This window comes from Schistocerca serialis, chromosome 2 (assembly GCF_023864345.2).
Source record: "Schistocerca serialis cubense isolate TAMUIC-IGC-003099 chromosome 2, iqSchSeri2.2, whole genome shotgun sequence".
Lineage (NCBI taxonomy): Eukaryota > Metazoa > Arthropoda > Insecta > Orthoptera > Acrididae > Schistocerca > Schistocerca serialis.
The window spans coordinates 877,664,637-877,687,628 of record NC_064639.1 but is presented as its reverse complement, the minus strand read 5'-3'; the positions used below and the strand labels follow the sequence as shown (position 1 = coordinate 877,687,628).

Here is a 22,992-nt window from a genome sequence, read left to right as displayed (position 1 = left end):
ATCATCTAAGCCTGTTCGCCCCGACTGCTACATCTATAGAGTTCACTCCCAGTTTTTCTTTGATTTCCTCATTGTGCACACCCTCCTGCCATTGTTCCCATCTACTAGTACCTGCAATCATCCTAGCTACTTTCATATCCGTAACCTCAACCTTATTGATGAGGTAACCTGAATCCACCCAGCTTTCGCTCCAATACAACAAAGCTGGTTGAAAGATTGAACGGTGCACAGATAACTTAGTCTTGGTACTGACTTCCTTCTTGCAGAAGAGAGTAGATCGTAGCTTGCAGTGAACTAAGTCTCAATATTTTTTAGGATTTTGTCAGTGGTTGACAGAATGAAAGTATCCAAAGTATGCCATTCTGATGCCTTCTAGAGTGCAAACATTTGCAATAACTCTCAGTGCAAAGCAGGCTGAGTTAAGTCTGTGTGTAAGAAATTTTACATGGTGTTTCCAATTCATAGCTTCATCTATATGCATTCCTAACACTTTAGCAAAATGCACTCTCTCTATTAGTCTGTTATCCAGTTCTAGATTAATGTCTTCATCATTAATCATTTTACCAAACTGTATGTAATTTGTTTTCTTTGTATTGAGTGTAAGTTTATTTGCACTGAACCAAGTCTCAATACTTTTTAGGATTTTGTCAGTAGTTGACTGTAACGAGTTTTTAATGTCACTCACTATCAGACTTGTGTCATCTGATTTGATTTGATTAGATTTATTATTGGTCCTGTAGATCATACAACTTGTACAGGAAAGCACATCATAATATAGGACAAGTCAATTTGAAAAATTATGTTAAGATGGTATATGACGAGAGATGACAGTAGTGGCACATAACTCACATAACAGAATACATACTGGATATATAGACAAAATATAAAAAAGGTTGTGTGTGATGAGAGATGATGGTGGTGCATACTGCACATAGCAGAATTCATATAAGAGATACAGACAGAATATGAGTAACAAACAATAATTAAATTATCTTACTAACAAGGGAACCTCCCCACGCACCCCCCTCAGATTTAGTTATAAGTTGGCACAGTGGATAGGCCTTGAAAAACTGAACACAGATCAACTGAGAAAACAGGAAGAAGTTGTGTGGAACTATGAAAAAATAATCAAAATATACAAACTGAGTAGTCCATGCGCAGGATAGGCAACATCAAGGGTAGTGTGAGGACAGGAGCGCCGTGGTCCCATGGCTAGCGTAAGCCCCCGTGGAACGAGGGGTCCTTGGTTCAAGTCTTCCCTCGAGTGAAAAGTTTACTTTCTTTATTTTCGCAAAGTTATGATCTGTCCGTTCGTTCATTGATGTCACTGTTCACTGTAATAAGATTAGTGTATGTGTTTTGCGACCGCACCGCAAAACCGTGCGATTCCTAGACAGGAAAACACGTCTGATATATTCTATACGACACTGGTGACGGCATATGCGTCACATGACAGAAATATGTTGTCGACCCACCTAACTTGTACACTTGATGAATGGGTAACAATATTCTTCTACCTTGCCCAATTTAGGTTTTCTTGTGGATGTGATAATCACTCCCAAAAAAGTGATGAAAACGTAAGAGTTTGTCACATAAACTGCAACAAATAAATGCAACAGTTTCACAGTCGCGCAGTTTTCCCCAGTGCTCTGTCAATACATATGTTTTTAACACTTTCAAATTTTTCCATGTGTAGACCTTCAAATCCTGTATATGTCCAAGCAAATCTGAACATGTCCTGGTATTTTGGAGAGCGAAGTTGATTATGTGTGAGTGCCTGAACTTTGATAAATGACATCTGATCACGTAAGCAATACTGCTCTGTGTACCTGTGCAGCTTCACAAAATAATTGTCTGAAAATAAAAAATTAAACATTTCTCTCGAGGGAAGACTTGAACCAAGGACCTCTCATTCCGCAGTTGCTCACGCTAGCCACGAGACCACGGCACTCTTGAGCTGGCATCAACCTTGATGTTGCCTATCTTCCTCATGGACTACTCAGTTTGTATATTTTGCTTATTTTTTTTCATAGTTCCACACAACTTCTTGTTTTCTCGAGTGATCTGTGTTCAGTTTTTTAAGGCCTATCCACTGTGCCAACTTATAACTAAATCTGAGGGGGGTGCGATGGGGAGGTTCCCTTGTAAGTAGAAATATCTACAAGTGAATATACAGCTTATTACAAGTAATTAAAATATTGTGGTACATAGTTTGCATAGCAGAATATATATATGAGATACAGACAGAATATAGATAAGATACAATAATTAAATTATCTTACTAAGTAGAAACATCTACAACTGAATAAACAGCTTATTGCAAGTAATTAAAATTTACTTCAAGAAATTCATGTACGGAATAGAAACAGTGATTTAGTAGCATATAGTACAATTTTTGCTGTATCATATTGTAACTGTAAATCATTGACATATATGAGAAAGAGTAGTGGCCCTAAGATGCTGCCCTGGGGTACTCCTAAAGGAACTACGTTTGCTTCTGAAACTAACCTCATTTTTTGATTTGAATTTACAGTGGTGAGCTCAACAATGTGAGATCTGTTTTTGAGATCTGACTCAAACCACATTTTAACTCTTCCTCTAATACCTACTGCTTCCAGCTTATCAAGGAGGATTTCATGGCAGACCGTATTGAAAGCTTTAGATAGATCTAAATTGATTCCTACTACACTTTTGTTTCTCTCCAAATTTTTATTTATTTCTTGGGTGTAGTCTATGACTGCAGTTTCTGTGCTCCATTTTGCACGGAAACCATGTTTGATTACTATTACAAAGTTTATTATTGTCTAGGTAACTAGTGACTCTCAATTTCATCAGTTTCTCTAATATTTTGGAGGAAGCAGGAAGAAGTGATATGGGATGGTAGTTTTCCATTTTATGTCTGTCTCCATTTTTAAATAGTGTCCTCACTTTTGAGATCTTCAGTCGCTGAGGAAACCCACCTTCACTAAAGGATAAATTTGCAATATGTGCTAAAGGTTTTGCAGTCTGCACTCCAGTCCTTATTATGATTGAAACTGGTACATCATCAACACCTGCTGCCATTTTTGGTTTTAAGCTTCTAATCACTCTAATTACTTCCTGTTCATTTGTTGAAGGAATATTAATGCTGCAGGCAACCCTTGGAGCATGTATTATTTTTTGTTTTGTGAAGTTTAAGTTTAGTGAATGTGGTACATTTAAGAAATACTTATTAATACAGTTTGCCATTTCCTTCTTTTCTATATTGCAATTTTCACTGCTTTTGAGTATTATTTCTTCCTCTTCTGCCAAGGTATTATAGACAAATAGTCAGCACAAATTCAGAAAAGAACATTCTTGTGTAACATAACTAGCTCTTTATCCTCTTGAAGCAATGAGTGCTATCAACAGCGGATGTCACACTGAGCACACATTCCATAAGGCTTTTAACACTGTTCCTCACAAGCAACTTCTAATCAAATTGTGTGTTACCTCAGTCGTGCGACTGGATTTGTGAGTGCCTGTAAGAAAAGTCTCAGTTCCTAATAACTGATGGAAAGTCATCGAGTAAAACAGAAGTAATACCTGGTGCTCCCTAAGGAAGAGTTATGGGCCCTCTGCTGTTCCTGATCTACATAAAGGATATAGGAGACAGTCTGAATAACCCTCTTAGACTGTTTACAGATGATGCTGTCATTTACCATCTTGCAAAGTCACCAGATGGTCAAAACAAATTACAAAATGATTTAAATGAGATTTCTGTATTGTGTGAAAAGTGGCAATTGAATCTAGATAATGAAAAGTGTGAAGTCACCCACATGAGTACTAACAGAAATCCAGTATATTTTTGTTACATAATAAATCAGATGAATCTAAAGGCTGTTAATTCAACTAAATATTTAGAGATTACAGTTATGAATAACTTAAGTTGGAACAGCCACATAGACAATGTAGTGGGGAAAGCAAACCAATGCTGCAATTTATTGGCAGAATGCTTAGAAAGTCCAACAGCTCTATGAAAGAGAGTGCTTACACCACACTTGTCTGTCCTCTTCTGGAGTATTGCTGTGCAGTGTAGCATCCACATAATATGGGACTGATGGTGGAAGTTCAAAGAAGGGCAGATCATTTTCTCTTATCATGAAATAGGGGAGAGTTCCATGGGCATGATACGTGAATTGGGGTGGCAATCATTTAAAAAAAGGCATTTTTCATTGTGCCAGGAACTTCTCATGAAATATGAATCATCAGCTTTCTCATCCAATTAAGAAAATATTTTATTGGCATCCAACTAGAGAGAAATTTTCAGCATAATAAAATAAGAGAAATCAGAGCAGACACAGAAAGATTTAAGCACTCGTTTTTCCTACGTGCTGTTCAAGAATGGAACAGCAGAGAAATAGCTTGAAGATGGTTTGATGAAGCCTCTTTCAGGCACTTAATTGTGAATTGCAGAGTAATCATGTAGATGTAATGTAGGAAAGGAACAGGAAATTATTGCTTTAAATGAAGCCAATGATTTTTTTTCACTTAGGCCTACATTAAATTGCTAATGGTAATGTACTTCTGTTTGCTTATTTTTTACGCAGTTTCGCTTCCGTTCTTCTAGAATAACATTTATCAACAAACCACAAAGATAGAGATGGGTTTACAATAGATACTGACACTTGCAGGAAATGGTAATCTATTACCCATAATCACATAATGTGCAGAAGTGGTCACTAATAACACATGGTTTTTTTTTTCAGTGTCTTGTTTTATGTATGATTGTAGCTATACTTTGTTTTTAAATGTTCTTTTACAATGGAAAACACTGGAGTATTTTCCTAATTTAATTCTCATAGCACTGAACAGATGAGTGAAATGATAGTGTCGGTAGCACTGAGAAACAGCAGCAAACTGAACGAAGTTCCAGGACCCAATGGAATCCCTATTAGTTTCTATACTAATTTAGTGGCTGAGTTAGCCTCCCTTTTAGATATAATCTATCCTAGATCCCATTAACAAACAACCATGCTCAGTAGTAAAAACATAGTATCCTATGACTATATTATCAATGAGTTACTGTTGGAATCAGCTAACTCATACAAATACGGCCATAACACTTTGTAGGGATATGAAATGGAGTGATCACATAAGTTCAGTCATGGGTGAGCCAAGTGATAGACTATGGTTTATTGGTAGAATACTGGGGAAGTGCAATCAGTCTACAAAGTAGATTGCTTACAAATCACTTGTGTGACCAGTTCTAAAATATTGCTCAAGTGTGTGGGACCCATTCCAGATAGGACTAACAGGGGATATTGAATGTATACAGAGAAGGGCAGCTCGAGTGGTCACAGGTTTGTTTAATACCAAGGAGAGTGTCAAAGAGGTACTGACAGAACTGAACTAGAAGACTTTTGAAGGTAGACGTAAACTATTCCCAGAATGTCTATTAACAAAGTTTCAAGAAATGGCTTTAAATTATGGCTCTAGGAATATACTACAACCCACTATGTATTGCTCACATAGGGATTATGAGGATAAGATTAGAATAATTGCTGCATGCACAGAGGCATTTAGACAATCATTCTTTCCACACTCCGTATGTGAATGGTACGGAAGAAACCCTAACAACTGGTACAATGGGATGGACCCTCTGTCATGCACCTCACAATGGTTTGCAGAGTATACATGTGGTTGTAGATGTAGTTAGAAGAAAGCAGAGGTCACACTTTTACAAGAACAGCATTAAAATGATCTACAGAACTACTGTCTAATGAGTGTATGGAGTATCAAGCAATATTCAAGACTAGATTGAGGATTTTTTGGTATGGAGGTTGCAGAAAATTATTCTGGATGAAGAATTATCACTAGATCCAGAAGTAACTTTGGGTGTTCCCCAGGGAAATGTGTTGGGACCCTTACTGTTCGTGTTGTATATTAATGACCTTGCGGGCAACATTAATGTGCACCTAAGACTTTTCACAGATGATAGAGTTTTTTATAATGAAGTACTATCTGAAAGAAACTGCATAAATACTCAGTCAGAGCATGAAGATTTCAAAGTGGTGCAAAGATTGGCAACTTGCTTTACATGTTGAGAAATGTAAAATTATGCACTTCACAAAATGAAAAACTGTCATATAGGAATTATTACAATTTCTGTGAGTCACTGTTGAAACTGGCAAACTCATACAAATACCTGGGTGTAGCACTCTGTAGAGATATGAAATCAAATGATCACATAGCCTCTCTCATGCATAAAGCACATGGCAAACTTTGGTTTATTGGTAGAATACTGGGGAGGTGCAGTCAGTCTACAAAGAAGATAGCCTAGCTATCACTTACATGACCCATCCTAGGTTTCTTTTTGGTCAGACTAAACTTTAGACATCTGTACTTTTCCTTTTGTTTGCGGAATTTTTATTTCTCCTTTTGTCAAGTAAATTTGTTACCTCAGGTGTTATTTATAGATTCCCACTTGGTTTTTTTCTGTCTCACTATTTTTTCTTCTGCCTACTTCATTATTTCATCTCTCAAAGCTACTTATTCATATTCTGTTTTGTTCCTTACCCCTAGTTCAGTCAGTAGTTGGCTAATACTTGCTTTGAAAGTCTCAACAAACTTGGGTTGTTTCAACATACCCAGGTCCCATCTACATGATTTTCTACCTTTCTGCAAGTTCTTCAGTTTCAAACTGTAATTCATGTATGCTAAATTATGGCAAGAATTCACACCTGCTCCTGGAAATGTTTTGCAGTTTAAAATCTCGTTTCCAAATTTCTGTCTTACCATTGACACAATCTACCTGAAATCTTTTCTGTCTTCTACACATACAACCTTCTTTCATTATTCTTAAACCAAGTGTTTGTAATGATTAAACAGTGCACTAGGTAAAATTCTACAAGACACCTTCCCTTGTTGTTCACTTCGTCTAGTCTGTGTTCTCATACTATTTTGCTGTCTCCATCTTTTCCTGTTATCAAATTACAGTTTCTCCTTAGAATGAACATATCATCTTAGTTAACATACTGAATGATTTCTTTCACTTCATCTCAGTTTTTTTCAGTCTCCTCACCAGCCATGGACTAGCAGTAATGTGGTTGGCCTTAGCTTTGTTTCAGTCTTGGTTGTCATAAGTTGTTTACTATGCTGTTCCTATTAATCTACCTGCATACCTAGGTTCTCATTCATTATTAGACCTTTCACCTGTTTTATCTCTATTTTATATTGTGGTGGCAACCCTGTACTCAGCTGACTAGAAACCTCTCTTTGCTAAACCACCACTCTTTGCGATTACCTGTTATATTCAACTTTAACCTACCCATTTCTCTTTTCAAATACTTTATCGTCTCTACCTGGTTTAGTAAAAATCCTTCTCTCTCAGTTTTTTTTTCTCCTCACCTACTTCCCACTCCTCTCTTTTCTATGCTCCACTAATCTTTTTAATATCTATGAACATGCACTGTTAACCTTGTTTAACTCCTGTATATTCAGCACAGCCTCCATACCCTTTCATTGTGGCTTTTCTCTGTCCTGTTACTCTTTGCTCATTTCATGCTTTCCTTAATTCATTCTGCATATTACATAGACTTCATCATGAAACAGGCCTTTCAAGAAACAGAATGTCAAACAAGGCAGATTAAGCACTAACGAAAAAAGGAACTGTTATAAACTGCATTAATAATTAACATTCTGTGTACTGTTTAGCTTATTCATGCTAAATTCAACCAAGTAAAATAAGAAAGAAAGCTTTTACTTTTAAAAAAATAAAAATAAAAATAATTTAAAAAGTAATTAAAAAAGCACAGGTCCTTCTTTTTAGTTAACTAGCTACAGTTATTCTACTACTGATTGCATATTGTTTACATAGTTACACTAATATTAATTCACTTATTCATCCATGAGGATGTTATTAGTTGACAGAGGCCTGTTTGCAATGAATATTACTACTTGCTATGCAACTGACATTGAGCTTCAGTCCTAGAATCAATAAAATGTACGATCAAAAAAATACAGTGAATAATTTTATTAGAAACAAAGTAATAAACTTACCTGGAATTTGACTTACTCAATTTTAAAATATTGTCCTTGGCTAGTAATACACTTATCCCAGAGATGAATGCATGACCATAAGCATTTCCGGAAGGCTTCTTTTAGAAGGGCTTTCATCTGCTCTGTCATGGTCCTCTCAATGTCAGTAATGGTGTAGAAATGTTTCCCTTTAAGCACAGTTTTAATTTTTGGGAAAACCAAAAGTTGCACGATGCTAAATGTGGTGAGTAAGGTGGATGTGGACAGATGGGAGCACTTTTTCCAGCAAAATACTCATGAATCCAAAGAAAGATGTGGCACGGCATTTTGTGATGAAGAAGGAAACCATTGTCCCATTTTTCTTGTATCTTTCTTTGCCCATCATTTTGAAAATGTTGCTGTACACCCCTGTAAAATTTGACATTTACAATTGTTCCCATAGGACCAAACTCTAATCCCACTATGCCCTCAATATAAAAAAAAAAAACACTGAGCATCACTTTGATATTTGATTTTGACTGACGTACCTTTTTAGGACAAATAGGGTCCCATCTCCAGTTACAGTTTTGGAAATGAAGTCCAAATCTGGATGAAGATGATCCATTAACTCCATGCAAACTGACACATGATTTTCCTTCTGTTCATCACTCAAAAGTCTGGGAACACATTTTACACTAACTCATTTCATTTGCAAACCATCAGTTAAAATGCTTTGCACAGACATATATGTGATGCTAAGTTCTTTAGTAACCTCTCAGATAGTTATTCACTTCTTTGAACAAACAATTTTTGAAAATTTTTTGCATGTTTTCTCCTGTTTTTTGAGATTGATGGATGTCCTGAATGTTGCTCATTTTCTACAAACTCATTTCCATTTTTAAATTGCCTGTACCAACTACAAACAATCTTCAGAGTTACAATATTATCGCTACACACCAATTTCAACATTTCATGAGTTTCATTGGCAATACCAGTACACGAGTTTAGTCAGTTTTGTATTCTCTGGTGATCCTTTTTGATATCATCATTACTAAATTAACTGCTCATGCATTTTTTAAATTATTGTGTATACCCATATCCAAATCCTAATTTACTCATCATGCTAAGTACTTACAGATAAATTATTGTTTTACAGTGGTGTTTCTTTTGAGTGTACAGGAGTTGTATGTCCAGAAGCTGAAGTTTATGGACAGCTACTACCCAACTGTTTTCTGAAATTTGATGCAACTCATTGCTGTGCTACAGGACTTCACTGTTGTAAGTAATAAGTTAGCAGTTTGTTCAGAAAGGAAAATTATAATTGGAGGCAATGACAGTGGTAATGTAGTAAGAAATTCACTTAAAATAATGAATGATGTCCGTCTAATTTTTGTTTGTTTTACAGCAAACTGTAGGAATGTCAGTCAAACAGGAATTTATAATATTTAAAAAGTAATATATACTACCTAAACAAAGATGTTGAAAGAACATGATGAAGCAAAGATATGAAACAGAATAGATTGTTACTCACCATATAGAGGAGGCACTGAGGGGTGGGGGGTAGAAAGCACATGTGAAGCTGGAGTGGAATGGGGAAGGGGACGAAGCAGAAGGAGGAAAAGAAGTCCCTTCAATACAGCATTGTCACCCTGGTTGTCACATCTGCAGTGAGAAGCAGTCACCTCTAAATATGCCAAGGGTCTCGCTGAGGCCTCCACAGACTGATATTACCTTCACCACCTTGTCCAGATACAGATTTCCTGTGCCTTGTCTCCCCACTCATTTATCATACACCCAAGGACCAGCCAGTGCAAGTTAGGGATGCTAACGCGAAGAGCAATATGTTGGTGGACATGGCTTCGGTCGCACATGCAAACAACTCTGTCCATAAGTGAGTGTAGTGGGCAGAAGCTTGCTCCCAGACACCACAGCACACACTTTTGATGTAGGGGAGAAGCCACTGAGATACACTAGCTGTTTTCTCTTGGCACCTGCCCCCTAGACTGTCAGTGCAAGCAAAAGCTGCGTCATGGATGAGACTCCTGTCTCATGTGAATGTCACAGTTACTAGCTACACTGGGGCTCCTGAGGCTGCTGTGATCACAGCTGTGGTGAGTAAAAGTCTGGCATTCCTGAAGGGGGGAATCAGACAGTGATGGAGATGGAGGCAGCCACAAGGGGACAATGTGACACGGACGCATCCTCTGGGAAGCGACCTGCAGCGTCTTCCAAGGAAATCTCCATCAAGAAGCCTGCCGCCTCAAAAACCAAAGCGCCTAAGGTGTACAGAAAGAAGAAGGGCTCTGCTATGAACATGAAGGCAGCCAAGGGTGATCTCACCACTGAGGATGGCTTCCAAGTGCGACCAGGAAGCACACTGCCAGGGCAGCTGTGCTCACACAGACACACCAACAGATGATAGTAACATACAACCAAGTAGACCAAAGATGGCCACTCCTCCTCCTATTGTTATGATATGGTCAAGTGATTTTATGAGTTTCCAGCAGCTCTTAAATAATGTAGTCCAGTCCAAGTCTCTTGTCGCAATTAAAACAGTGTACCGAGATACTTGTAAGGTCACTGTTAAATTTAGAGAGCATTTCCATGTGGTCATGGGTGTGGCTAAGACCCAAGGTCTGCCATACTATGCGTATTTGTCATAACCACTCAAACTGCTCAAGCTTTTGCAAACTACCTTTTGAAATGGACCCAGCCAAGCTCAAAGAGAAGCTGGGAAAATTAGGTTTTGGCATCAGATTGGTCTCCCATTTGTTGACACCTTGTGCAAATAAATGGACTCAGCTGTTTATGATAATTCTAATAGATAATATTGAAAACAGGAAAGTATTCCAGCGCAAAAGCATTGCAAACATCACTGGAATACAAGTAGAAAACTTTTGCAGCAAGGGCCAAAGAACACAATGTCTTTGGTGCCAAGGCCTGAATCATGTAGCAAGATTTTGCACTTGCTGCCCAAATGCATGAAACGTGCTGGGTCACATGAAAATCATGAATGCAAAGCAAAGCCAGAGGAAATGCCTCAGTGCTGCATTTGCACCCAAATGCATCTTGCTAGCTATTGCGGGTGTGACGCATTCCAATAGGCCGATACTAAACAGTGCACCACTAAGGCTCTGGCCAGACGAGTCACTCCTGGCCTTAGTTTTAGTAATGTTGCATGGGGAAAGTGTGCCAACCATCCCCCTCCTCCCCCCAACCACCCCCCCCCCCCCTCCCCCCACCCCACTCAGGCTGTACCAGCACAGTCATATATGGAAAAACATGCTAATGGTCGTGGCTCACACGCCACTGTAAAAAACACAGGTCAGCAGGTTGGAATCAATGCCGCACATTTTGCCCCCCCTTTCTGGTAGGATCTTCACGGTATCCTTTAGTTTGAAGTACCAATTTGCATTTTGCCTTTGGTTTCAGGAGTTTCTTGTTACTTTGGTCTTGGCTGTTTATAATGTCTTGACAGTTTGGGATGTTTTCCTTTCCTTGAGTATATCATTTGGTATGTCAGTGTTTTTGCCAATCAGTGCTGCTTGAATTTTTCTTCATGTAACAGATCAGGTCATTTTGTACTTGGCATCCAGTGCAATTACTAACCAAGGGAGCTGATGTTTCCATTATTTGATTGTGCACAATTATCATAAAAAGAATGTGCTGCCTTGATTCTTTGTTTAAGAGGTTGCCCTTCAGCTGGATCATGCAACTGCTGCACTGGATAATCCATCTGGGGTTGCAGTGCTGCACGGAGGGCTCTTTTTTGAAGACACTGGAGTGTGGTTATGTGGTTATCCATATGTAGTGGCACCACCATTCAGGATAGAGAAAGTTAGTTCTGTGCAATATTCTGAGCACAAGTTACAGCCAGGTGTGGGCCAGATTGTAGTTGCATGGTGCAATCTAACGAGATTCATTCAAGTGTGGCAACTCTCCTGGACGGCGGGGCATGTCACACTAATGGCTACACACAGCAGCAGATGGGGCACCAGCGTTCCAGTCCACGGCGGGTCATTGGTTCTACTCCCTGGTGCCGATGCGGGGTCCGTGGCCAGCCAGCCAGCAGCAAGCCACTCCATGGCTCGTTACCACGGGCAGTCGTCCTGGCTTCCAACACACTGGATTGATTTTTTGTTTTTTGTTTTTTTGTTTTTTCAAGTGTGACTCCTGGCAAGCCACGTTGTATGTGTTTTGAGTGGGCATAGTATTTTTTGTTGTCAGAGGAAGTGTTGGTGTATTTGAGGCAGTAAGATTTTTTTTTTTTTTTTCTCGTGGCATTTAATTACTTTTGTATTGGTTTATGATGATACTGAGTGTGATGATACGGAGCTGTAGGAAGTCAGGTTGCTCTTGTACTTAAATGTTTTGTTTCGGGACTAACTGGGAATGAAAGCAACACAATGGCAGAGCCAAGGAAGCAAGGTGTGTCGGAACCAGAAGCGGTACAGATTTTGTTGGAAACAGTAGCATAACTGACAGCAGACAATATGCAGTTGAGAAATGAATTAACATCTAGAAGTGAACGGGAAACCGCATCTGATCAGTCGTTGTTGCCTAGGGTGCAGGAGATTGATCCAGCTGCCGCGAGTTTGATTATTCTGTTTTCTGGCAAGGCATCTGAGGATGTGTGTTCGTTTGTGGAGGACTTGGAAATTTCAGTGGTGGTGACTGGTTGGTCTGATGAACAGTTGTTACATATAGCCAAGAATAGATTAATGACTGAAGCGAAGACATATGTAAAGTGTTCTGAGGCCTTAAGGAAGGCAGGACAGTTTAAGCTGTGAAAGGAATGGATTTTACGAAGGTACAAAAAACAGAATAGCGCTCGGTACTTTAGAGAGAGGTTAAGTACAATGACAAAGAGACAGGGGGAGATGATGGAGAAATTTGCGGTCAGGATAAGGGAAATTAATGAGTATACTTACAAGTTGGGTCAGAGCGATGAAGCAAATAGTGTCCTCTTGCAGGAGGCTGAGCAGAGGGCACTTGATGTATTTTTGAGAGGGTTACCGGTACATATGTCACAGAAAGTGTGTGAAGGGACTCCGAAAGATTTGTATTCAACCATTCAGCTAGCAATTCAATGTGAGGAAATAGACGTGGCAACAGGGGCATGCGAGAGGCAAACAGCAGTGGTAGGATCCATAGGAACTAAAAAGTTTAAGATTTTGTTGGATACAGGGGCGCAAGTGTCAGTGGCTACTGAGAATATAATGGGACAAAGGAAGCTTGACCCACCACCTTATAGGTTGCGTGGAGTGGGGGATAAGGAGGTCACGCCTTTGGAGTCGGTGACAGTTGACCTTCAAATAGAAAAAGTCCGATTTAATGCATGCATGGAGGTAGTACCATGGGTAAGCGAGGAATACGACATGATCCTAGGAGTAGACTTCTTGCATCAACATCATGCCAAAATTGACCTTGGACAACGAACTGTGGAACTTGTTGGACTGTTATTTCAGCTAGGGGAAACTGTTGTCAATGCAGAGCTGTCACGAGGGGCGTTCAACGTAATGAACAAATCAACTGAAGCATGTACATTAGCATTAAGTCTTAATTCACAAGCCAGCCAGTGTGGCCAAGTGGTTCTAGGTGCTTCAGTTTGGAACCACGTGACCGCTACGGTCGCAGGTTCGCTTCCTGCCTTGGGCATGGATGTGTATGATATCCTTAGGTTAGTTAGGTTTAAGTAGTTCTAAGTTCTAGTGCTCAGAGCCATTTGAAGCTTAATTCGCATGAGTGTGTGTCTAGTAGCACTGTGAAGTCGCTTTGGGTAAGTGTGGAGTCAAATCTACCTGTGGGTACAGAAGGTGTTATTGAACCACTGGAGGATAATGAAGTTTTGGGTTCACTGGGTTGTTTTGGGAAACGTAGTGTTGTACACGTACAAGAGGGGAACGACGGGCGAGTGGTTCTCCTGAATGTGGATAATTTTAGCGCTGCAGACGCGAATTTATGGAAAAGAGTTTTAGTAGGCAAAGCGATCAACCACTAACTGCTGGTAGAACTGCAGTGCTTGTCAAAATTAAGCAATTGAAAGGAGCAGAAAGAGAACATATGGAAGAATTATTGTGGGAATTTGAGGATTTGTTTTTTCCACAAGTTCCGTTACCAGCAACTCCATTAGTTCAACACAGGATACCAACAGGGAATGAAGCACCTAGAATACCGAGGTATTTGCAGCCGATTGTGGAGGATTTGATTGATCAGCAGCTTGCAGACGGTATTATAGAGCATAGTAATAGTTGCTGGGGAGCGGACATTGTCGTTGTGCCTAAAAAATCTACAGATGGAACTAAGAAATACAGGTTCTGTTGTGACTACCGATACCTCAATAATAAGACTGTAATGTACGCGTACCCCATTCCAAACACAACGGAGACTTAGGATCACTTAGGACAGTGCCAGTACTTTTCTATGATGGATTTGACAAGTGGTTACATCAGTTACAGGTGGCTCCAGAGGATCGTCCAAAAACTGCTTTCTCTACACCTGGAGACCATTACCAGCACATTAGAATGCCATTTGGTTTGAAAAACGCTCTGGCAACGTTTCAAAGGTTGCTAGATAGTGTCTTGAGGGGTTTGAAACCCAGCAGTGTGTGGTCTATTTGGATGACATTATAGTGTTTTGAAGTAGTATGGAGCAACACAGACAGCAGTTAAGGGAAGTCTTTATGAGGTCAAGATCAGCTCGTTTGATGTTGAGCCTGGAGAAGTGTCATTTAGCATTATAAGAAGTAAAATATTTGGATCATATTATCAGTAAGGACGGAGTGCAAACAGATCCGAGGTTGGTACAGGCTGTAAGGGATTTTCGGGAACCGAAAACAGTTAAGGAAGCGCAGTCATTCATCGGAATCTGCAATTTCTGTCGAAAGTTCGTGAAGGGTTTTGCAGATTTAGCACAGCCATTGACGCGATTGTTACGGAAGGGTGTGAAATTTGAATGGACAGAAGAGTGTCAGAAAGTGTTTGATAAACTGAAAGAACTGTTAACATCAAGTCCGGTTCTTGTGTTTCCAGATTTTGAAAAGGAGTTTATACTAGCATGCGATGCATCGAATCAAGCATTAGGGTGTGTTCTTGGTCAGGGAGTTGATGGGAAAGAACATCCTGTAGCCTATGCGTCTAGGCAATTGAATGCAGCAGAGAGGAATTACTCAACAACTAAGAGGGAGATGCTTAGCGTAATCTATAGAATCACATATTTTAAATGTTATTTAAAGGGAGAAGATTTCGGGTAGTGACAGATGATGCTGCATTGAAGTCGTTGTTGGGGTTGAAGGATCCATCCACTAGATTCGCTCGATGGGCTGTGAGGCTTGGTGAATTCGACTAAGAGGTGGTGCACAAGCCTGGGAAGAAGCACGGTAATGCAGATGCACTAAGTAGGAAGGTGGAAAAAGTAGAAGTCATAAGTTATGACCTAGCGGTATGGCAAGAATTACAGGACACTGACAACAATTGTAAATTGTATTGGACACAGCCACAATTTAACATGTATGATGGTCTTCTGTGCAGGGAAACGAAGTTAGGGCCAAGGGTAGTAGTGCCAGCGAAGTTGAGGGATGAGGTTTTAAATGAAGCACATGATCACGTGTTATCTGGTCATGGAGGGTGTAGAGTGACTAATAGGAGAGTGGCGGAGAGGTATTGGTGGAAAGGTAGAATAGGAGATGTAGATCAGTATGTCAAGAATTGTATACCATGTGCGCAGAGAGCAGATTTGACTCGGAAACAGATACAGCTACAACGATTACCGGAAGGGACATGTCCATTCTCTTTTCTGGGGACTGATGTCTTAGGACCTTTTAGGCGAACACCATTGGGGAACAGATTCGTTCTCACAATAACAGACCATTTTTTGAGGTATGTGGAGATGGTGGCTATGCCAAATCAACAGACAGCAATGGTCGCGCAAGCGTTAGTAAACAACTGGATTTTAAGTTTGGTGCACTGGAAACAATAATTACTGACCAAGGGACCAACTTCATGTCGGATTTAATGAAGGAAATGTGTAAACTATTAAATGTAAAGAAGTGGAGGATGAGCGTGTTGCATCCACAGGCCAACAGAAGGACAGAACGGGTCCACAGAACAATCGGGAAGATGCTGAGTTCTTAAGTGCATTCTCATCACCATCAGTGGGACGAGTATTTGAAGCATATTGTATGCGCATACAATGCAAAAGCCCATACAAATACCGGTTTGTCTCCATATGGGGTAGTGTACAGGCGAAAAATGCCATCACCGTTTGATTTAGTGAAGCTACAGAAAGGAAGTACTGGTGAATCTGTACGTCAATTTGCAAGGACAATTCGGGATGTTTGGAAATGAGTACAAAAGGTGAATACAAAGGCTTTGCAAAAGCAGGAAGAGGCAGTGAAGCGGAAAGGAAGTTTACCGCAGTATAGAGTGGGGCAATGAGTAATGCTGTCCCGTACCTATATGCAAAAAGGGAAAACAAAGAAGTTCCTCACGAGGTATCAAGAGCCATACCAAGTTGTTGAAACCACATCCCCTGTTGATGTTAAGCTTCAGCTGCCAACTGGAACGACGATAGTACACAGTGGGCGGTTACGGCCATTTAAGGGTTGCCTGGATGTGATGCCAGGCATGTCATAGGAAGGAAAGAGGAAGAAAGAGAGAGTGAAGAGAGGTGCTAAGCACAGAGAAAACCAGGAATATAGAGTACAGCATGAAGTACACTATGCTTTGCGATCCAGAAAGTAGTAGAGTATTCATAGTTTTTGTTGTTTTTCTGGTTATGTATCATTGGGTTTGCATAGATTAATTAGGCATTGTGTTTTATAAATGTTTTCGTGTATTTTGAGTCTACTAGGGATATTAGTCTTTTGACGAGGGAGGAAGGGTGATGGTGATCCCTGTCTCAGGTCACTGAAAAGGGAAGTGTGGCGTCTGACGTATGTGGAGTGTTGTTGGAGGAGAAATCAAACGCAGTTCTGGATAGATAAATGCGTCGGAGTAAATTTTGCGGCAAAGCCATAATAAATATGTGTTGAATGGTGTTTAAATTTTTAGTTATTGACAGTGCTGGGTCAGGAAAGTCGTGTTTATTGCACCAGTTCATATAATGTAAATTTAAGGATGAAAGTAGTCACACAATCGGTGTTGAGTTTGGATCAAAAATAGTGAATGTTGGAGGAAAATCTATGAAGCTACAAATATGGGACATGCGCATGGTGCAGTTATTTTTAGCCAGGGGAAAATGAATTGACTCTCCAAGGAACATCGTGGAGCCAAAATTGAGCTTGCAATGGGTCGGAATGCACTGGATCTTCTCCATGTACGAGAAGTTAGTAGTAGTAGCAAGTTCTTTTGAGCGGGGAGCATTTTCAGACGCGAAACGTATAGAGCTCGAGGGGAACGGAAATTTAACCAGTGGAACTAAGGGAAACATAATAGGACCAACCTTCCACCTGCCAGTGTCAATTTCAGGAGTCATCCAATTGAATATTACGCAGCCACCGCTGTACTGGCCACAAGCCACTTTAGAGTTTTGCCAAGGCAGAATCTGACCTTGTTAAATCAAACTCTGGAGCCAGATCTGTTGAGATCCCTAAGCCAGTTCATTTTAGAGCAAGAGGGGCACATATCAGCAGAACAGCTTGTTCAACATGTCGCTCAGTACAGGGAAAGGCAACGGCAAATAACAATCATTTTGAGCACCTCTGTGCCAAGTGTCATCGCAGCCTTAACTCTGTTACGTGTTGTTTTCTTTCTGATCAGGCGGAGAGCTAATTCCAAAATTGAACCAAGGGCAGTCCAAGTCCCAGTGGATTGAGACGAGTAGGTAAGGGGCTGATCGATCAGTGGTCGTCCAGTAAGGAATTTTTACATTTGGTTTCATGTCATGGTTTTAAGAGGGCACTAGACCACATTTAAGTTTTCTAGTAGTAAGGAAGTATGCCATAGGTGCTGACCCAAACAAGTTAAGAGCTAGTTAATGGTCGACCCGGGAACCGGATCTTTCCGAAGAGGGGAATAATGTAGCGGCACCACCGTTTAGGACATGGAAAGTTAGCTTTATGCAATATTCTGAGCACACGTTACAGCCAGATGTTGGCCGGATTGCAGTGGGTTACGCATATCAGCAGTTGCGAAGCAAATAGAGGCCACAGGGGCATAGAACTGCCGGAGAAAGCACACGCGGCAGTTTGCATGGCTCAAGTTGCAGGCAGAAGGGGCCTACTGGCCAACCTAGCGTGTTATGAGTATGTCACGCGAAGCAGCGCAATTGGCAAAACTGAGGTGCACAGCCGAGTATAAATCAGTGCTGTTTTCTAACGAGATTCATTCAAGTGTGGCAGCTCTCTGCCAGCATACAAGGCCAGCTAGACACAGAATTGCACTGCATGGGCCACTGAGGTGCTGCCTCAGCATTGCAGGGCCCTGTGAAATAGACCAAGGTGTATGAGGGCACTGTGGTTGGAAACAATAAATCATTTGGAAAGTTCTCGCCGAGTTTTAATACAGCACCTCCTGGCACCCATCCACTACACATATCATTGCCTCACACTACAGCCGTTTATTCCAGAATTGGTCAGATGAGGCACAATGCTGCACACACCTCCACTAGAGAAGTTGTTGTCGGGTGTGGACTGAATAGGGAACGTGTGGCTGCCCAACTGACTGTGGTCGACGTTCATGGAAATGGATTGGGGATGGAACACTTGTGAAATGTAAATGCCTCTACAAATGAGGAAACTGGCGCAAATCATGATTATTTAAGAGATGAGATTTACTCTCTCCTGAAAACCATCAAAGAGCTGCTCCAAAATCTTCCAACCATCCTTGTGACAGCAGTGCAGACGACCCTTGCAGCCACCCACTAACAGGCAACACAGGCACACCATGTCTAAGATGGTTCGTGGCCTAACCATATGCAGATGGAATGCATACAGCATATGTTCCCAAGTAGGAGAGTTCCAGCAGTTCCTACGTGACGAGACAACTGATATCTGCCTTGTCCAGGAAACCTTCCTAAAATCTGGCATCCATGTGTGGTAGCAAATTTCATTTGTCACTGCACTAATCGGCTTACAGTGGGAGACGGTACTACCGTCTACATTAAGACCTCACTCAAACTGTATTTTGTGCAGCTCCCACAACTAGCAACAATCGAGACCACTGCTATTGCAGTAGAAATGACGTCAGGTTGGATTGTGTTCATTGCAGTTTATAGGCCTCCTGGAAGACTACTAGAATCCAGAGGTTTTACAGTTACTGTCTCTGCACAGTAAACTTTTTATTGTGAAAGACTTTAGTGCAAAACTCGCTGAGTGGCACTCCAGGGTAACAAGCAACAGTGGTTGCCATTTACTGTGTGTAATTTGGCAGCACAACGCGATAGTTCTAGGGCCGTATGACCTGATGCATTAGCCAAACAACGCACGCGTCTGCCCTAACATGCTCGACATTGCAGTGGTGAGGGGAGTCAGACACCTAACTACTACCACAAGTCGAGCGGCTCTCTCGACTGACTATCTTAAATTCATTTTCGATATAGAAAATGATGGTGTGGAGCCATCAGAATTATGGTGGTAACTAGGAAGAGTAAATTGGGAACAGTAGAGAGGACCTGCAAGGCTCTCTTGCTGCCATCCCACACTCAGATATCATCGGTACAAACGAGACATTGAGGCAGCTTACAGTGGAAACACTCCGGGCTGTAGATGCTGCCACACCTAGGGGTACACAAAGGCCTTCTCACAGATCGCACCAGTTCCACCCTGAAGTATTACAAGCCATTTGAGACAAGAATAGGTTTTTTTGTGAGTGACAAATTACACGCCATTCTGCCACCAAATGCCACCTAAATCAGCTGCACCACGAAATAGTGGTGGCAGTGGAAAACCACCAAAATCATGATTAGGCTGGCAAAGTAACCATGCTTCGCACTGAAGATGACTCTGCCTGGCTACTAACTAAACAATTCCTACCAAAAGGGCACTTTCTTCCTCCTCTGAAAGTCGGCGGAGCAGTTGTTTGCGAACCTGATGCAAAAGCCAATGTCTAGGCTGATTGCTTTGTGGACAACTTTACTCCAATAGCGGATGATTTAGATGAGCAGCACATGCAAATTGTACAACAACGGCTGTCCATTTTTCTTGCAGATAATGCCATCATACCTGTCACTGAGGAGGAAGTTGATGCTCAACTTCACTCTTTAAATACTAGGAAGGCCTGCAGCTGTGACCAGGTGGAAGCTCTTATGTTGAAACAACTCCCACCTGGTGCACTGTGACCTACCTCAAACGCTTTCAATTACGTTCTGTGGACTGTCATCTACCCCTACGCATGGAAACATACAGAGGTGGATGTCATTCCCATGCAAGGCAAAGACGCGAGGCTTCCTCAAAACTATCGGCCAATCACTCTGCTCCCTGTTTTGTCTAAAGCATTCGAATGAACTTATATCAAATGGCTCATGGAGCATGTGAACAGGGAGGGGGCTGATTCTCTCAGAGCAGTTCGGCTTCTGGCACAGCCACAGCACACAACACCAATTACTGCGTGTTTTTGAGGCCACGATGGAAGGCCTAGAGCATCGGAAATACTCAGGGGCAATACTTCTTGATGTCTCCAAGGCCTTTGACTGCACGTTGGCACGAGACGAGGGCCTCCTCTGCAAACTTTTTGTACAGGAGTTTCTGATGCTGCACGTCAGGCACATCTGCATGACCGAACTTACCCTGTTTGTGCCGAAGATGGCATCTCAAGTAATACGCCTATATGTGCTGGAGTGTTGCAGGGGTCAGTTCTCGGCCCCCTGCTGTACTCTCTGTATACAGCCGAGTACTCTCTGTATACAGCTGATGTACTGCACTCAGACAGAATATCCTTAGCATTGTATGCAGATGACACGACACTCTACACACATTCCCACACAATCGACATCACTCATTGCCATTCACAGGTGGCATGCGATATCCTAGGAGCCTGGGCTATGAAATGGCGTCGCAAGTTCAATGCCATGAAAAGCCAGGCTGTCACAATAACACGATGTAGATTGCTCGTGGACCTTCAACTGTTGCAAATCATGAGAGGCTCCATCCCCTAGTCTTGCGTGGCTAAGTATCTATGGGTAACTCTTGATAGGCATCTGAACTGGACGCCACATATTCGTGAGGTCTGGGGGTAAGCTCATACTTTCCCCGTATTAAATCTGGAATAAATACTTCCTTCACACTGTGGAATTACGCTATCCCTAGCATAATTACACAGTCTGGAGGAAGCATTGCTGTATCTAGCACTGATCTGACCAGTGCTAGAATATGCATCCGCAATGTGGAGAAATATGCCTGATACCCATATTCATCATCTCCAAGGGGTGACTCACCTCGTACTTACTGCGAGACTACCTGACCAGGACCTTGCATGAGGAATCAGGAATCCCCATGATAAGGGATCACATAAAACAGATTGCCCATCGGCTCTGTGAAACATTGCAGCAGTCTGATAATTGGCTAGTTTCAAGTCTAGGAAACCAGCAGCCCAGACAACAGACCACCAGGTGGTCCAACACGCTTTGGCAGTGAGGCAGACTCAAGGCACACACATCAGTGCTCACAACACAGAGATAACAAACAAAACAGTTAGCCGCAAACAAAATACATTTCGAGGGAATGAAGGAACACTTTTACAAAACTTAGCCTGTGCAAAACTAACAGTTATAAATGCCTCTTAGGAAAGGGGCAGGTCAAGGACCAACCACAAGGGAGCACCCCCTTCACGGTCCAGTACTAAGTAGGACTGGAATAACTGAATCATGTTCTCCACCACGGTTTCGACTACCTATCACCCTGCTCTGAAATGAGAAATATGCTTCCCCTCCCACAGTGGTATTCTGTTACCCGCCAAATCTACCAATATCCTTATCCATCTCTGTTCCAGCTCTGATCCCAACCCCTTGCCTCATGTCTCATATCTCCAATCCCTTTAAAACACCTGGTTGCAAACCCTTCCCATACATCCCCCTACTACCACCTACTCCAGTTCTGCCATAGGCATCTCCTACCCTCTCAAAGGCAGGACCATCTGCAAAAGAGCCATTTGATCTAGCAACTTAGCTGACACGGTTCTGCAGCATTCTACACGAGCATGACTACCTACAAGCTGTTCGTCCACATGAATGGCCAGTATCAAGCTGTGAAGAACACAATCGCCAACAACTTCATTGTCAATGGGATGTTAAACTTTAATCTTCATTCCTTCTTTTTTGTGAAGAAGAGACAGATGACGACCTAGTTGCCAAATGTGCCACTCAACACGATGTGCTTGCATTCAGCTACTGTCACATCTGAATCCTTCTTGCCAACACCAGCTTTTCTGACCTGTGCAGCTGAGAGCCCTCCCTGCAAGACATCCTCCATGGCCTCAGCTGTCACTAGTCCCTGCGCTCCACCTGCCTAGTTGCCTTCCCTGTTCAAGTTCCAGCCACTTGCAGGTCTCCCTAGTGCATCTTCACAGTTATTTCTCCTTCTCAGCTTCTCTCCCCTCCCCACTCACTCTCAGCACAGCCTCATGATACTGCACCTAGCAGCCCATCATACTTCATATAATAATTTATTCTGTCAGGGTAACCTAATTACTGGAATATTCCTATTATCAGTTTCACCAGCTTGTCACCATCTTAAGAGGTGGTAGTTAATCCACAAATAGTTCCATTGTAACATTTAAAACTCAAGTTATATGCATTCTGACAGTCATGGAATAGTATAAAATATCTCAGTGAAATATGTATGTCATCACATGGTAAAAGAGACTACTGATACATTTTATAATTTTCATGATGCTCAGAACATATATAACTTGAGTTCTTATGTATTATGATGAAACTGTTTGTGGATGAAGTATCACATCTGAAGAGAGCAATAAATTGCCAAAACCAGTAATGTGAATATTGTAGTAATTTGATGGTTTTGGCACGGTAAATTGTTATATAAACATTTATAAGGTCATGTGCTTCCTGTCAACAATATGT

General features: G+C 41.4%; 1 protein-coding gene across 1 annotated transcript in view; it reads left to right on the top strand.

Annotated features, from left to right (window-relative positions):
• LOC126456099 (uncharacterized) overlaps positions 1–22,992 on the top strand; it is a 94,072-nt gene that overhangs the window by 15,251 nt on the left and 55,829 nt on the right. The window contains exon 4 of the mRNA XM_050091855.1: positions 9,134–9,255. Within this exon, the coding sequence (XP_049947812.1) occupies positions 9,134–9,255 (122 nt within the window). The remainder of the gene's footprint in view (positions 1–9,133; positions 9,256–22,992) is intronic.